Here is a 17788-nt window from a genome sequence, read left to right as displayed (position 1 = left end):
AAATATGATCTCTCTTTTCCTGTTCTTGTTGCTTCTTTTTTTTCTTCCACCATTAGCAAAAAATTTCTGCATAAACACAACTGCAATAATTATGGTGAATTAGCAAGATAATACCATTACATATGGGCAAAACATAAAACTGAAGTTTGCGTAGAAATATCAAGGGAGTTTTAAAATTCTGAAGTGCCCTACAAGTGTTGCTACAGACTTTTTCTTTTTTTTTTTCCCCCAGATTCCAAGCTATGAATTCCTTTGTAACAAATTGCGGCAATATCAGTTCCAATATAATGAAAATATTAGAGGGTCCTTTCTTGATTTGGTGTTTTTCAAGGATGCAATGACACATCTTATTAAGGTTTGGTATTGCTACTTTTTTATTTGTTTAACTGTTGTAACAGTGTTTATTTGGACAAGCTATTCTTAGAGGTCACATTGTGAAAAGCTATTCTTATCCCCAAACTACTTTGCCATCTTTGCATGGTCAGTTTTGAGAACTAGGAAAGAGCTACAGTTGTTTTACCTGTTTGCATGTTTTATAATAAATTCCTTACTTAAATATGTGTTTAAACTTCTATGTATTCAGACAGATGAAAATTTTCCTCAATAGGAAATGTGAGACCATAAATAAAGACATTTATATTGTCTATATAAAAATATTTTTAGAATTCAGAGAACACTTCAAATGTATCTGTGCCTGACAGGGGACAAAAACAATCTGAGGTAGAATTTGACTGGATGAAAGGAAATATAAACTGGGGCTGCAATAGAATCAGTGTGTAGGGTAGAGATTAGGGTAGTGTGTAGGTCTCAACTATCATTTGTTGTCCTAATCATAAAGGAATGTATAAGAAAAGAATTCATCTGAAATCAAAATCTGATTCATGGAGGTTAAAATAAAGGCAAAGTATGAGATAAGTGTCTCAGCTTTAAGAAGTGTTATCTCAGGAATTGCTTTGACTGGATTGCTGAAAGACACACAGAAGTTGCAGCAAAACAAAAACAGAAGAAGGGGTTTTGTTTGTCTCTAATTCACCTCAAATGAAGTAAATGTTTGTTTGCTTTGCATTTAAACAGGAGTAAATAAATTTCTTTTAAAATATGGTTCACATGATGCTAGGTGCATTTCAGAAGACCTTGAAAGCCTCTGACATTCCATTTTTTATTGGCAAGTTTTAGCTAGAATATCCTTGATATGCAGTCAGTGACAGCAGGGCTCCTTTCTACCTAAGGTGACAATAAATCTAGTCACCTACGTAATTTCATATTTAGACTTTAATACATATATCTGGAAAGCCTCATAAGGAAGTGTGCAGTAAGCTAAAAATATTATAAAAGATAAAAATGTATATATTTCAAAGACTTGATGTAGATGCCAATCTTTTGAATTTTGTGCATAATTTACATGTGAACCAAAATATAATGTAGAATATTAATAGTGCTCTAATATATCGTAAACCCAAAGAATATGTGTCAGAAAACAATAGAATAGAAAATTTGTAATTCGGCTTTTGTGTCTGGAGACTTAGTAAGAAAACTATCACAGAAGAAATGTTGAAAGTTGATAGACTAGAAGATAACATTAAAGCATCGTTTATTCGTGTTAAGTCTTTCAGACTACTAAAATTAGGAAATTAGTACGTTTGTTCTTTTAGCTAAAGCTTTTTATTGGTATTTTTAAACACATTCAGGATGATGTCTTCAAAATAAGCTGGAGCTCAAAATAGCCCCTTTCATGTATTTATGATTATAACAATCCCATATTCTTATATGCAGCTTCTTCATTAGCCACACAAAATTTCTAAAGAATTTACAAGTGTTCTTGTAAAGAAAAATTTCCTGCAAGTATCCTTTTAATAATTTTTACATTGTATTATAGCAAATTAAGCATAAAGCATAATAGATTTTTAAATTTTTCTAACTAACGTTCAACTTTATTTCCGATATTTTTCTTCATTATTTCCTCTATAGGTTTCCCGAATTATTCGGACAGCCTATGGAAATGCTTTACTTGTTGGAGTTGGTGGATCCGGAAAACAAAGTCTTTCAAAGTTAGCCTCCTTCATTGCTGGCTATAAAATATTTCAGATAACTTTAACCAGGTAAGAAATGCAAGAAATATATAAATCAGGTTTATGGTATTGCTTTGTCTTTACTTGGCTACAAATTTTTCTTTTTTTTTTTTTTTTTTTTAATTTTGACACCATTGAAAAAATATTGAAAACAATACACTCTTATCTGGTTTGGATACAACACTAGATTTATTTTGACTTGAAAAAGGTACACCGTGTGTTAGCTATTCCTGCACCAAAATATCTGTGTTTACAAAGTATGTTTGCAATGTCATTTATAAAATACTGTAATCCAAAAAGAGCAGTATTCTGCGTTGTTTTGAACTAACAGATAATGTTCCTTATTTCTCTTAGATCCTATAATGTAACCAATCTGGCAGAAGACTTAAAAGTGTTATATAGGACAGCTGGACAGGAAGGACAAGGTATCACCTTCATTTTCACTGATAATGAGATAAAAGAGGAATCATTTTTGGAATATGTAAATAATCTGCTGTCTTCAGGAGAGGTAAGGGTCTCAGCCTGACAGCCAATGTGCTCTAGAGGCAGGGAACTGTTGAATTTGTTCTCACTACTTTATTTGTCTTGGTAATACATTGTAGAGTAATAATAATTAAAATATTTCAACTTTTTAAGTAAGGAGTGCTCTGGATGTGTAGTTTCTTTATTTCACTGTAAGCCAGGAGAATATAAAAGGGCTGTGGTTAGTATTTCAGTAGCCTTTTATTAAATGATGATTTGGCTGCCAGTTCAAATTCTATACTCTTCTGGAGTTGGACTTCTTAGATTCCAATGGAATTTCATAAGTCTAAACTTGTGGTTTTTAGTCTAAACTGTGTGTATGCAGAGAGAGAGAGATACAGATGTAAACAGGCAAATATTTATAAATTCTATAATAATTACATCCATGCAATTAATTATCAATTTCTTACTTTGTAAAAAGATTTCTAATTTATTTGCTCGGGATGAATTGGATGAAATCACCCAATCCTTAGTACCTGTGATGAAAAAAGAGCTACCTCGACATCCTCCTACCTTTGACAATCTTTATGAGTACTTCTTAAGTCGAGCAAAGAAGAACTTGCATGTTGTCCTCTGCTTTTCTCCAGTAAGTTTTTTCTATGTATCTGTTTTCCTTTCTTCCATTAGCAAACTTGCCTATGTGGTATAAGATAATTATTCAAGTTTTATTTTTTTAAGGAAGTTCAAAATGCATAAAAAGATTACTGAAGTCTCGTTGTAATTGCTGAGATAATAAAAGTAATAGCACAGCTGTGAAAACTTAACAGCAAAATACTTAAAAACTAAATAATTTCTTACAAGTTTAAGTCTTTTTTTTCTCTCGAATATTCTTTCCTAATACACATCAGTGAATGTACTTTTGTGAAATTATGGCTTTTAACCAGAAAAGAGTATTTTATTGGTAATAAAAATACATTATTTGATGCTTCAAAATATTAAAACAATATATATTTGTAATTAATTTCTTTCTTCAAATTTCATGAATGTTGAATGTTAGAAATTTTGCAAAACTCTGCTTGAAAAAAAAATTCAAGGTGTTCTTAGCAGAAATTGATCAAGAAGAAAATAGACTATTTAGTTGTTTTTACTAATTAAACACTTTCATTGACCTTTGCTTAAGAATCATACTGCTAACAAACTACGATTCTCTCTTCAGGTTGGTGAGAAGTTCCGTGCACGTTCTTTGAAATTTCCTGGTCTGATATCAGGGTGCACCATGGATTGGTTCAGTCGATGGCCCAGGGAAGCTCTTGTAGCTGTGTCCAACTATTTTCTGTCAGAATTTAATATGGTCTGTCCTCCACCAGTTAAAACAGAAATAGTACAAACCATGGGTCTCTTCCATGATATAGTATCAGAAAGCTGTGAGAATTATTTCCAAAGGTAATATTTTCGACTTATGCAATAATTAATCTCAAAAATGTTGCTACTGAAAGTGTTTTTTGAACTTGTGTTCTATGTATCAATGAAGGTATTTTAAGGGTAATAAAAAATAAATCTGCTATACTATTATATCCTCAGGCCATGAAAAAGAATTGCTATTACCTTGCAAATTCATCTTCATTCCCACTATTCAACAGTCTTTAATATTGTCTGTGTGGATAAAAAAAAATGTAACTAAAAGTATAAGGGTTTGCATCATGAAGAAATCTGATTTTGAATGAATAAAGACTTGAGTTATATAATTTTCTTTTTTGTGGAAGTGATCAAATAGCTGTATATATTAAAAATATACGTGAAGTTGATGTTGCCAATACGCTTTTGTTTAGGTATCGAAGACGAGCTTATGTAACACCTAAATCTTATCTCTCTTTCATCAACGGCTACAAAGAGGTTTACACTGAGAAGTTAAATAGTATTAATGAGCAGGCTGAACGTATGCAAACTGGTAAGCAAATACATTCCATGTGTGGTCTCAAATGATCTATGTTTTTAATATTAGACTTCTTTTTCAGCGATCACTTATAGGGAATCACAGTCCAGAAGTGGTAGTATATGAGGACTTTTACCAGACACTCCCCCAGTCACAATCTCATAATGATTCTCTTGTAGAAATACCTCAAGAAGCTGCCAGCCTAACCAGTCAGCTCAGCATTGTATTGAACTTTAATATTTGCATATCAGAATTTTTAATAGAAAGTAGAGCCTGAAAATGGGCAGAGGTAGCATCTGATTTACTGGTGTAGAGAGAGGTAATTGTAAACAGTTATTAACTTGTTTCTGGACTTGTCTATAGAAATTCTCACTATGCAATCTGTGTGCTTCACATGGGATTAATTTTGTATTTTTGCTGTAGAATAAGTAGTTGTTATTTGGGGTCATTTTATAGGTGCGGTTCTGAAATACAGAAAAGCATGGTTGAAATATTCTTCAGACAGATTTTGGATATCTGTTTGAAATGGCCTAATTTTTGGCATTATTATTTAATGGTTTCAGAACACCAGTTTTCTAGTGTTTTCAGTTTTCTCCAGTTTGCATCTAGAGATGCTTTTGTAAATCTATAAAGTCAACTGAGCACCTTAGGAAACCTGGCCTTTATCAGAAAAGAAATTACAAACCAATTCAATGGAATAAAGAATTCTACATGATAAGATTTTTCATACAAAGGTAAAGAATGTGGCACTTAACCAATGATTAACTGGTACCCTTTATATGAAGAAAGGTCTAGAATAAAAATGCGTAGCTATTTTATTCATAAATTCTTTACTGAATTAGAGTGAGCTGTAGAGGAGTAAGTGATCCTCAACATTTTCAAATTGTGTAAGTTTCACTCTATGGATCTGTTGCCAGTTCTTGAAAGCTGAATTTATCTTCAATCTACTTTGAGATGGGGATAAAGTCTGAGAACCTTGAAGATTCAAAAGACTGGGGTTGGTTTAGGGTTTTTTTGTATTCTTTCTACAGTTTTTTTATTTCCAAAATAATTCAGAAGTAGTAACATAGGTAGCTTAAGCACTATCAATAAAATTTCATATGTAGGTTTTCATAGCCTCTGACATGTTATTACAAGTTCCATACATGTTCTGCTGAAAAAAATTGATTGTATACCAGTGAACATGTGAATGGATATGTTCTACTGCAGCATCTTCAGAACTTTGATGCATAGAAAACCATGTGTTTCAGCTTGTGGGACATACGAATGCCAGTTAGAAAATTTTCTGATTAGTTCCACTTGCACAGTGGTTGGTACTACTGTAATATTTCTTGCTGGAAGTATGCAGGGGACCTCAATAAGCTATAAAGGTTTCTCATTTATAGTTGAATTCTTCAATTCTCTTTGATCTGCATATTCCTATTTTCTTTCCATCTTTCCTTCTCCGCACTCTAGGCTTGTAGCAGGGAAAAGTAAAGCAGCAAAGGGTATCATTTTCCCTTTTGTGGCTTCTGGGTTGAACGTGCTGGATTGGTAACTAGATGATATTGAGGGTTTCTTCCCACCTAGATGATTCTGTGGTTCTGTAGAATGGCAGTAACCTAATCAAGAGGCAGCTGTGTCAGAACAAGGGCTATGCTGGGAGAGAACTCTTTTCTGTCTGAAATGGGGTAGCAGAAAATTGGAGAGCCATCACAGAGAAATATCACACATCCAATGTGTAGCTGCAAGGGTGTGCTGACTCAAATCCTTAGGGAGAGAAGGCAATAAAGAGATTTACTTCCAGAAAACTTGTAGGATTTAAATATTCAGTGATGAGGAAGAAATAGGCTGGAGAGGCTTCAGCATGCAATGAGGAACTTAGGAATGGCCAAAATATCTGTGCTTAAGTCCATGAGCAAGAGAGAAGAGAAAAAAAGAACTCATGAGTGCATGGGAAAGACTGAATATATAACTATACAGGGAGCAAGCACATCTCTTCCTGGATGCTCTCAGGCACATGTGGGATTCTTGGGGTGTCCTGTGCAGGCCAGGAGTTGGACTAGATCATCCTGATAGATTCCTTCCAACTCAGCATATTCTGTGATTCCATGGTTCTATAAAACGCTGAGCGGCCTCTGTGGGTGGCCCGAGTGGTTTCTATGGCACACAGAAAAGCTAGCATGGGACTGGCCCTCAGCACATAGGTGCTTTTTCACCCTCTCTGTCACCAGGGACAAGAGAGGGTAAACTCAATATGCAGGAGCTGGAGATTATAATTTTGCTGTGATCTTTAGGTCCCCTTTTGACTCCACTTCTTCCCAATTTTTTCTAGAAGGGAGTCTATTAGAAGTAATGGATCCTTAAGTAATTTCTTCATGTAACGACACAATGAGGCATAGTTCAGAAATTCTGATTGTCTTATGACTTTATGATGCAACATATACTTGACATAGTTCCTTTTTTGTTGTTTTTGTTGTTTTCTTTTGAAGAATTGATCTTATCATAATTTTCTGCCTTGCAAAATTACTTATATCTATGAAAAGTGAACAGTAGACACAATCATGATAGTATGTCTGCTTACACCCACTTTTACTTAATAGGTCTGTCCAAGCTGATGGAAGCCAGTGAATCTGTTGCTCAGCTCTCTAAGGACTTGGCTGTTAAGGAGAAGGAGCTGGCTGTGACATCTGCTAAGGCAGATAAAGTAAGTGAGTTTTAAATAACACTAGAATATACAGTGGGTAAAATACTATTGCAGAATTTTATTGTAATTTGCAAGAATTTTCCTCACCTAAATGAGGTTTTACTCTCTCTATATTGTGTTGATTTAGCATTTGCTTCTGAAAGTGAGGAGCTTTTAAACTGCAGCAGAGGTTGAGTGCTTTCCTTGTCCTTCTCCCATTTCTTACCCACTCAGATAAGCATCAGATTTCAGTTTTTTCCACAGTTTTGTTGTTTTGTTTTGTTTTGGGTTGTTTTTGTCCTAATTGACATTATTAAATTTGGGATTTATGTGCACTTACTAGCAGAGAAAAAGTTAACATGATATTGGGACTTTTCTACTTCAAAATTCCTTAGAAAAATGTTCATTGCAGTCCAATTTCAGATTTTGTCTTTCACATTACCAAGGTATCTGTGTGTTCATGAGAGTGGTGGTCTGGTAGAAATCTGGTTTCCAAAATGACTCTCTGGAAAGGCATGCCAGGGAATGGATCAGTATAGGCATTCTGTTTTCTGAAAGATACCATAATGCTCTGATGGTGCATATTTAATATGCACTGGAGAGTGAATTTTGGCTGGTGATGACTTAGGGACTGTCTGCATTCTTTGAGGCCTTTAATCTCATGAGAGAGAAATATGTGACAGGAAGGGATGAAATTGAACTTCTCACGTTTAATTTTTATTCAATAGTTATATGATACCATATATAGTTAGCTGTAGTTGGGGTTGGATTTATATACTTAATAGCTGTTACATACTTATTTTATCATGTGTCTGGTAATCATTTGTTCCACCATTTTGATTTATAGATTTTATGTGTTTATTACCAATTCCAGGTACTAGAAGAAGTCAAAGAAAGTGCTGAAGCCGCAACTAAAATAAAACTTGAAGTCCAGGAGGTGAAAGATAAAGCACAAAGGATTGTGGATGCAATTGATATAGAAAAGCAGGAAGCAGAGAAAAAACTGGAGGCAGCTAAACCAGCACTAGAAGAAGCAGAAGAAGCTCTGAAAGTGAATAAATTTCATTTTTAGTAGTACAGTATTATTTGCATCATCTGTGAGAGGCCAGAGCCACCCACACAGAGCTGTCTCTTGGTATTAACTGCTGTCACCAGCTCCTCTCTGTTGCTGGCCATGTCTCTTAAGAATACTTAAGGCGCACATATTTTAGTTCAAACACATAGGAACTGTTTTATAGTATTTCTTCCCTTCCATCTGAATACTTGATCATTATGAAGGTGGAGTTCTTTCCAAAAGCTACTGATGCCTTTAGAATATCTGTTATTCTGAATTCAAGGGAATACTTCTTGTGCTAACAGAATGTTTTTAATTCAAACTTAAGTAGTTACACCTGTCTTTTAAGACAAAAATCTATCTCTTCCTTCACCAAAAACCACAATGCTTTTGATTTTAAGACTAAAACAGGAAACAAAGGGGATTCAGGGCAATCAGAAGCAGGGTTCAGAAATCTGGAGGCACTACTGTGCTGCATAATTTCATTATTCTGCTCCGAACAGTAAAAAACCTCTGAAATCAGAAATCAATCATGGCCTTCCATTACAGTTATAAGAATTTATGTGAAAGAAGTTATTGAGTAGAAAAAGCAAAAAAAGGAGCATTGATTGCTCTTACACTGATATTTAGATAATGAGATAAATGAAACTTCCAAAAATAGTCACAAAATTACTAAAGTTCCTCCAAACTATGAAACTTATTAATTAGGCCAGGTTTCTCGCTTTTTTGGTGTATCCTTAATACAAATGCATCTCAGAGAAAAGTATTACAAATGAGCATGAAAATTAAGATATTGAATGGGAAAGTAGAATGATGGTATTAATGCAGGATTCTATTGCACCTTTCTTCAAACAGACCATCAAACCAGAGGATATCGCTACTGTTAGAAAGCTTGCAAAACCTCCACACCTCATCATGAGGATCATGGACTGCTGTCTCCTACTATTTCAAAAGAGAGTGGATCAAGTTACCATGGATCCAGAAAAGCCTTGCTGCAAGCCATCATGGGGAGAATCATTGAAAGTAAGTAGAGTTTTCAAATGGTGTTTCTTAAAAATCAGAAATAGCAATTAGCTTATCAGAGAACATTTGATGCTGTTTACGCAAAACATGACAGAATTTTATTGAAAGGCAAACATATTGTTTTAAGATAAACTGTATCTATGCACTGTGTCTAACTGGTAGAAATAGTGGGTGAATTGCTTAGAGACTTTTGTAGCAGAAGCTTTAGAGTTTCTTTGACCCTTCCTGGCACATGGCCTGATGGTAACAGTAACATATAGTGCCCTTGCATTTTATTTAAACTTTTACAGTTAAAAAAGTCATTAAAAGCTTTTGTTTTCCCCTGATATAATAAAAAAAATGAGATAAGCAGTTATTCCATGAATTGCCTGTAAGATGCAAAAAGTTTGTTAGAAAAAATTAAACCAAGTTATTTCACTTTTCAGAATTTTTTTTGCATTTAGTTAAGTTACAAATATATTTCTGAGTCTTTCTTTGGGTCATTTTTTTTAAATTAAATGATGCTTCTTAAATGCTTCTGAAGTGCAACACAGGAATATAGGACATGGAGAGTACATCAGTAACTTTTGAATCTAGTTACTGGAGTGTAATTGGTTAAAACTTCAAAATAACAGAAGGTGTGTGGGAGGAGTTACAACTGAATAGCACACAGACAATATTAGCAATATGAATTACCTCTTTTTTACAGAAGAATTTTAGGAATGCTTTTTAACAGCTTTAACACCTATGAACAAGTCTTTGAATGTCAAATATGTAAATAACTCGTGTGTTGTTTTTTAAAGCTTATGAGTGGCCCGTTCTTGAACAACCTAAGGAACTTTGCTAGGGATACAATCAATGATGAGACAGTAGAATTAGTCCAGCCTTACTTTGAAATGGAAGACTATACATTCGAAAATGGTAAAAAGGTGTGTGGCAACGTGGCAGGACTCCTCTCTTGGACAAAAGCCATGGTGGTATTTTATGGTGTTAACAGAGAAGTCCTCCCTCTTAAGGTAATACATCCTCTCTCTTGCTTTGTGTTTGCTTACCAGTGGCTAAAGAGGGTAGGAGCAGAAACAAAACTATTTTCTCCATCATTCTAGAGAGAAAACAGAACAAAAACTTAGCCTAGACTAAATTTATGTGATCTGGTTTACTGTGTATAGGGAAAGGTGTTTTCAGTCTTTTTATTATGTTATAATTATTTTATAATTGTTTTTAAAATGTTGTACCAGGATCTTCATTCCTTCTCCAGAGGGCCCTGCAAACAGAGGTTTGGAGCTATTTTAGCATTTTTGTTTTCTCCTGGTAACTTAGAAGCAGTGGAGCACTGACATCTTGCCTAAATATTGGCTTTCTAAAGAAGTTCAGAGTTCACGTTAAAGGAGCTATGTTGCAATAGTAGAGAGCAAAATAAGGAAAACATTTCTAAGAGTAAATTTTTACTTTAGCGTGTGTGAGTGTTCTTTTTCAAGTTTATGAAACTCAGTCAGTGATTTTTTTGTTCTAAACAAACTATTTTATCCTTAAATATAGCATAATAAAAAAAAATAGTAAAAGCGGTGAGCACATGGCAACCCCAAATTTTTTTCACATTTTGTCACTGGTAGAAGTGTTATTTACAGAAGCAACAGTAATACAGATTAATATTTTTTAAAATAATTTAATTTCCTGTGTTCACCATAAATATAATTTTAGGAACAATAGGAAGAGTCACTGTTTTAGGACCATTTCCTAGTGTGTAAAAGCAATATTGTTAGCTGATAAAGGACCAATCTCCTGTTGTGATTGCTGGTCACTACAAAATTCACTAATAGAAGAGGAAACTACATATAGTCAAGCAAGAATACTGAGTGATGGTTCTTCTAGTCTAACCAATGTGTACAGATCAGGACCTTACTTCCTTAACCACCTTCTTGAAATGTAATTTTTTTTAAAGGAATAAAATTGACAATATATAGTAGAACTTTAGGTGCTGTATTGTCATTGAACAAAAAAATCTTATCTTTGGTATATATGTAATATAGTTTTCAGCTTAAATGTTTTTATGTTTATATAAAAGTTATTTTGATGTATTGTTGTCTTGTGATTACCAACTAAATAGGCTTAAATAGTTCATTGAATTATATTCAAATAATATATATGATTGAACTTCTATTTTTTTTCTCCTTTGCAGGCTAACCTGGCAAAACAAGAAGGTCGCCTGAAAGTAGCTAATGCAGAAAAAGATAAAGCTCAGGCAGAATTAGATGAAAAGCAAGCTGAACTGGATAAAGTGCAGGCAAAGTTTGATGCAGCAATGAAGGAGAAAATGGTGAGATAAAAGTATTTTAGTCTTATCAAAAATGCTTGTACAATGTTGTTATATAATTGGAATTTGCTGCAAACACACATTTACCTGCCACCTTGAATAACATGGCTGAGATTCAGGTGCAATAGTAAGAGATTTAAGCCTATATCTTCTTCCTGTGAATAGGAACATATTAGATGCCCTGAAGTGTCTGTTAGTTTTATAGATAAATATTAATAAAATATTTATTTTATTAAATAAATAAAATAATTATAAAAAATATAAGAGGATGAAAAGTATATAAAATAACTCCACCATTTTGCATTTGATGATTAAGCAGGACATTTTTTTAATTTTAGGACTTAGAGGATGATGCAGAATCATGCAAAAGAAAGATGCAAGCAGCCTCTGCACTTATCGATGGACTGAGTGGAGAGAAAGTTAGGTGGACTCAGCAAAGCAAAGAATTTAAATCTCAAATTAAAAGGTATCAAATCCATTACAGAAAAACAAAAAAGAAAATGCTTGTAAAAACTGAAATGTTGGTAAACAATTTAGTAGCTTTAATTCTGGTACCTAATTTTCTTCCTGGAAATCTTAATATAGCAATGCAATCAAATGAACTACCCTGAAATTTGAATTTTCCTCCCATAAGTAAGAATACATGGATGCTGAGTACTAGTATTTCAGTTAAGAACAATACCTCTGATTTTGGAATTAGCTTCTAAAAAGATTATTACCAGGACTGTTAGGTGCCTGTATTACAGCTGCTTCTGCAGTCCCCCTAATACTGCACATCCTTCTGATGTCACTGGGGAAGTGAAAGCTTCAGATAAGCTCAGCTTCTGTAGAAGACTTATGTTACTACAAATTTGCTATGAGGAAAGTGGGCATTTCTGGTGGGAGTTTCAATAGAACTAGGTTTGTATCCTTGATAAATACTGTATTTCAGACATATTTTTAAGAAATTAACAATTTTCTTCACTCATTTAGCTGTCATTAGGGCTTTATTGTTTTGTGGGGGTGGAGATGGTGTTTTCATAAAATACTACTCTTTAAGTTTTGCCTCAAAAATGCTCTGGAAACAACTTTTTTTTTATATTCTTATGTTTCAAAAGCAGGTTTTCTAAGTAATTAAAAATTGAATTTGTGCACCACCTTTTAATGGTGATTTTTCTTCCTTTTCTAGACTTGTGGGAGATATATTGCTCTGCACAGGCTTTCTTTCATACTGTGGACCTTTTAATCAAGACTTCAGAAACCTTTTGCTTAAAGACTTATGGGAAACAGAGTTGAGAGAGCATAAAATCCCCTTTTCTGAAGATTTGAACCTGATTTCTATGTTGGTAGATCAACCAACAGTAAGTTATTGGTGCTTGGAGGGTTTAATTTGAATTTCTGTTAGCATATTCTACATCTGTTAGCCAGTATTATGCCTGCTTAGAGAAGGACTATAATCCCCAGTATTCCGAATATTGCTGTGCTGAGTAGTTCTGCTGTTTCCACATGCTCCTGGCAATTTCCACTAAATCTTGGCGTAGTAATAGTAACAAAACCCAAGAGAAAGAAGTGATGCACAACAGAATTTCTCACCCCCTGCTGACCAATACCCAGTCAATCCTTAAACCATGATCAAGCCTCTTCTGAGTAACTCCCCCAGTTTATATAGTGGAGATGGCATTCTATGGTATGGAATATCCCTTGGGCCAGTTCAGGTCAGCTGTCCTGGCCATGCTCCCTCCCAGCTTTTTGTGCACCTGCTCGCTGGCAGAGAACAGGACATGGAAAAATCCATGACTTGGGGTAAGCACTACTGAGCAACAGCCAAAACATCAGGGTGCCAACACTATTCTCACACTAAAGCAGAAAAACACAGCACTGTACCATCTACTAAGAGAAAATTGACCTTTATTTCAGCCAAAACCAGGACATTTCTAAAACAGTGGGTTTGGTTGTAATTTAAAATAGAATACATAAACTCCTTTTATTCATTGTAAATGTATTAGAAATGGGCAAAGAGTGGGAAATGCCAGAATCTTCAAGTTTCCTTTAGTAAACATTAATTTCCAAAAGCTCTCTTAGACTAGTTTTTGCTTAATTGATCCCAATGCTTAATTTGTCTGTCAAGCTGTCTTTTAACATTCTGACACTTTAAAATATACTTTTTGTGATTCTATTCAGTTTAAAAAATCCATAAGAATAAAATTCTGGAAATATTTTTATACTTGCATTAATACTTCTTCAGCAGGTTCAGATATGCATTCCCTTTGATATCCCTGTTACTTGTTAGAAAAATTTGAATTGAAGAAAAATTCCCGTGGTAATTTATTGCAAACTACTCCTTTTTCTTCATCTCTCTTCTTTTTCTTTAAATTTTTTTTCTTTAGATTAGTGAGTGGAATCTTCAAGGATTGCCTGGAGATCACCTCTCAATTCAGAATGGTATTATTGTCACTAAGGCATCAAGATACCCACTTTTAGTAGACCCACAAACTCAAGGAAAAGCATGGGTGATAAATAAAGAACAGGATAATGAATTACAGGTAAACAGTGTCTTAAAGGACGGGTGTGCTCTATTATACTCCTTCAAACATTAGGAGGTTGCATTTGAGTCAATGTGATCTGTGGTAAGTTTAACGTGTATGGAGACTGACATTTATGCATCAGCAGGGAACTTGAGAACAGCTGTAAATCTCACTCAAGGGCTTGGAAAAGACTATCCAACTTGTATGAGTTCTAACAAAAAAGTATAAAAGTATTTTGTTCAAGATGGGTAGGTATGGTCCCAACACAAAAGAGGACAAATGGTGATAATTAAAAAGCAAAAGAGTATAATATTAAATTATTAAATGAGAGCAAATTGGGCGACTGCTAGGAACATTACAGATAAAGGCAGGATAAGTTACAGCTCTGAAAATGTAGGCAAAGTGCCTCAAGTGCTGCAGCCCATAATTTAGAACCTGAGAGTGTATTCATAATAAGGTGGTTGCTACAAAAGGAAGTTGAGGAAATCCAGCTGAAGCCATACCCATGAAAAATTTGCCTATACTAACATTACTGCAATCTTCACAGCTCTTTTACAGGTTAAGTCAATATGCTAAAATGCCTTCTCATGAAATATAATACAAAGATGTTCATGTGTCACTATTTGCATCACAAATTATTTTTTCCCAAATGATGTGACATGGCAAAAGGAAACTGCATTTTAAAACCCTTAGCCTGAATGCTGAGAAAACTCATATGTCCTGAATATCAATAAATTTTGGAGGGTTTAGAATTAGTTAATTATATAGATTACTATTTTATGCATGCTTTTTAATAATTTCATATAGTATGAATCCCATTTCATGAAATATCAATCTGAATTCATAATATTGTAGCAGTGTTTCATTTTTTAGATTGAGTTCAGATTTCCAGAAGGAATTTCTCAGCACTTCAAAGCTAAAATTAGAAAATCTAGTCCTTTTAGGACATAGAACAGAAAATTAAAGGCTAGGTGTCTCTGATTTCTAAAATGTACATAACATCTTTAATATGCCATAAGCTGTACCAGTTTGATTTAGTACATTATTACTCTCATAATGAAGCCCTGAGGATTCAGTTACAGCCAACCTTTTAAGTCACCATTTTATGGTAATTTTCACTGTACACACAGAAGTATTTCTGCATAAATTGCTGCATGGTCAACATTTATAGCACCTGCTTTACAATGCAACTAACAAAAACAATGAAAAATTTTCCATTGTTAGGTCTGTGGTTTTCATGTAAGATAGTGAAGAAATGCTTTGTCCTTACAGCAAATTTATAATTTGCTTTTTGAGGTAACAACTCTGAATGACAAGTATTTCCGGCAACACCTTGAAGACAGTCTTTCGCTGGGACGATCACTCCTGATAGAAGATATAGAGGAAGAATTGGATCCAGTCCTTGATAATATATTAGAAAAAAATTTCATAAAATCTGGATCTGCTTTTAAGGTTAGTAATCAAGCAAAGAAATGAAAAAAGTAGCTAGCCTTGTGACAAATGTTATTTTATCGTTGTTATAAACACCTAGGTAAACTTTGTATTCAGTAGAGACGTGTAAAGAATCAAACCGAACTAATAAAATATAACAGACAGAGCCTCAGCTGTGTAGTAAGTTGGCAAGTCTAAACTATGAGTTTAACTACCAGGGTTATTACTGAATTTTCCAAACTGGAACCAATTATACTTATCTGATTGAATGCTTAAAATTCTTTCTACTGATTTTCAAGCAGTGCAAATGTGCTTACGGAAGTGCTTTGGTGCTACTCCTTTATAAGCCAGATATTTGAAGACATCTTGGAGACTCGTATGTTGGAGCCTCATTTGCCCCCCACTGTCCCATGGCAGATGATCTTTAAGGTCCCTTCCAACACCAACAATTCCATGATTCATACTACAATATCCAGTGATCAGATTTCCTTGTGCACATGCAGCTTTTGAGTTAGACTGCTGTTTCAGAATATCTTAATTCTATAAAAAAATATTTTGAATACTCTGAATGAATTTTTACTTCATTTGAAATATTCTTTGAAACCTGCTTAGTCTTAATAAAGATGAAATTTATGTCCAGCAATTTCTGTTCCATTGTTGGATCACATAACTCCTTTTACCTTGGACATAAGAGAATGATGACTTCTACAAAGGTCAGCAGTTTCTACTACCTCTTCATTTGAGGTGTGCTTAGAAACCAAATGGTTCTGAAAATGTTAATCATAATCCACAGTGGAAGTGATCCCTATATTTAACTGGAGTGAAATGCAACTTTTATAACATACTGTAACTTATACATTTGATCATTGACTTTTATTTTCATGACAAATTTAAATTGTGAAATAAATTTCCTCTTTTTGGCACTTCAAATAGTGTAATTTTTTTTCTGCTCAATATTACTGAGTTTAATAAAGCTCATTTTCCTCTGTTTAATACTATTTTAACTTAATCCACAGGTGAAAGTTGGTGATAAGGAAGTAGATGTTATGAATACATTTAGACTGTTCATTACTACAAAGCTACCTAATCCTTCTTTCACACCTGAAATTAATGCAAAAACATCAATTATTGATTTTACTGTTACAATGAAAGGACTTGAGAATCAGTTACTGAGAAGAGTAATTCTCACTGAAAAACAGGTAAGTTAACAGTACAAATAAATCATAGTGATATTTATTTTTTTTCCATTTAATTGGTTTTGGTATGTAGAAAAAAGAAATTTTCAAATAAAAAAAAATATTAGCTATTTTGTAAAATTATATTCAGATTCAGTATAGACATTTCCAAATATCAAAAATGCATCTGGAGGCTCTTAATATATATATAACTATCAGTACAATACAAACAATTAATTATCTGGATTTGACATTGATAAGATATCTCACAAGATACTGAATAAATACTGCTTAAAAAATATTTGTTATTAAAAACATGTTTTAGATACCAAGAAAAGAAAGATGCACATTTCATGACTGGATCCAGCTCTTCACCTGTATCTTCAATCACAATTCATTCACTTGAAAAATCAAAAACTGAATTTTAAGTATCCCTCATAGTTGCAACCCATAAAATGTCATGCCATTTTCTTTTTTTTTCAATAACAGGAACTAGAGGCAGAACGAATTAAACTCATGGAAGATGTAACTTCTAATAAGAGGAAGATGAAGGAACTGGAAGACAATCTTCTTTACAAACTAAGTGCAACCAAAGGTTATGTATCAAAATATTAATCAGATTAGGCAGATAATACTGATTCACACTAGGTCTTTTCCTTACAGATTTTGGTTTATCCATCTAAGATTCAGTAAAATAATGTACAATGGCAGGAGTATGAGGACTGTGAGGGATTTGGTGCCATAACATGCCACTATATGCAACTCAGAACACCTGAGCTTAACACCTAAACAAGTTCTTTGAAATACATCTATATTTTTGAGAGCTTTCTGCCCCTCAGATGAGATCAGGTATCTGGCCATGGGCAAATCTTTAATCCTTTAATGGAAATAAAAATTGGAATGGCCTGGCTTAAAATTGTTTTGAAACTCTTTTGCAGTACATTATTAGCCTGAAAATGACCACTTACTATCTCTGGTGGAAAAAGAATCTGGTAACAGAAAATCTGTGAGAAACTGCTGGAGATTCATGCATATTGTTGAATGATAATTTCCCTTAGGACCATAAGTCTTTTTTACTTTGAGAGTGACAATGAATAGACTTCAAAATAATTTAAATCATTTGTTGACTATGTAGATTGTGTGGATAAGATAGGTGACTTCTCTAGTATGTGATGCAAA

At 33.8% G+C, this 17788-nt stretch overlaps 1 protein-coding gene across 1 annotated transcript in view; it reads left to right on the top strand.

Moving 5' to 3' along the window:
* The window catches only part of DNAH8 (dynein axonemal heavy chain 8), a 114673-nt gene that overhangs the window by 72522 nt on the left and 24363 nt on the right, over positions 1-17788 (top strand). Inside the window, 17 exon segments of the mRNA XM_030944732.1 lie at positions 233-355; positions 1969-2099; positions 2424-2577; positions 3013-3177; positions 3748-3974; positions 4361-4479; positions 7047-7150; positions 8004-8180; positions 9039-9206; positions 9989-10201; positions 11365-11502; positions 11838-11965; positions 12668-12839; positions 13866-14021; positions 15300-15455; positions 16451-16633; positions 17099-17204. Of these exon segments, the coding sequence (XP_030800592.1) occupies positions 233-355; positions 1969-2099; positions 2424-2577; positions 3013-3177; positions 3748-3974; positions 4361-4479; positions 7047-7150; positions 8004-8180; positions 9039-9206; positions 9989-10201; positions 11365-11502; positions 11838-11965; positions 12668-12839; positions 13866-14021; positions 15300-15455; positions 16451-16633; positions 17099-17204 (2620 nt within the window).

The sequence above is a fragment of the Camarhynchus parvulus genome, chromosome 3 (genome assembly GCF_901933205.1).
Source record: "Camarhynchus parvulus chromosome 3, STF_HiC, whole genome shotgun sequence".
NCBI classification, from domain to species: domain Eukaryota; kingdom Metazoa; phylum Chordata; class Aves; order Passeriformes; family Thraupidae; genus Camarhynchus; species Camarhynchus parvulus.
This window is presented reverse-complemented; position numbering and strand designations above follow the sequence as displayed.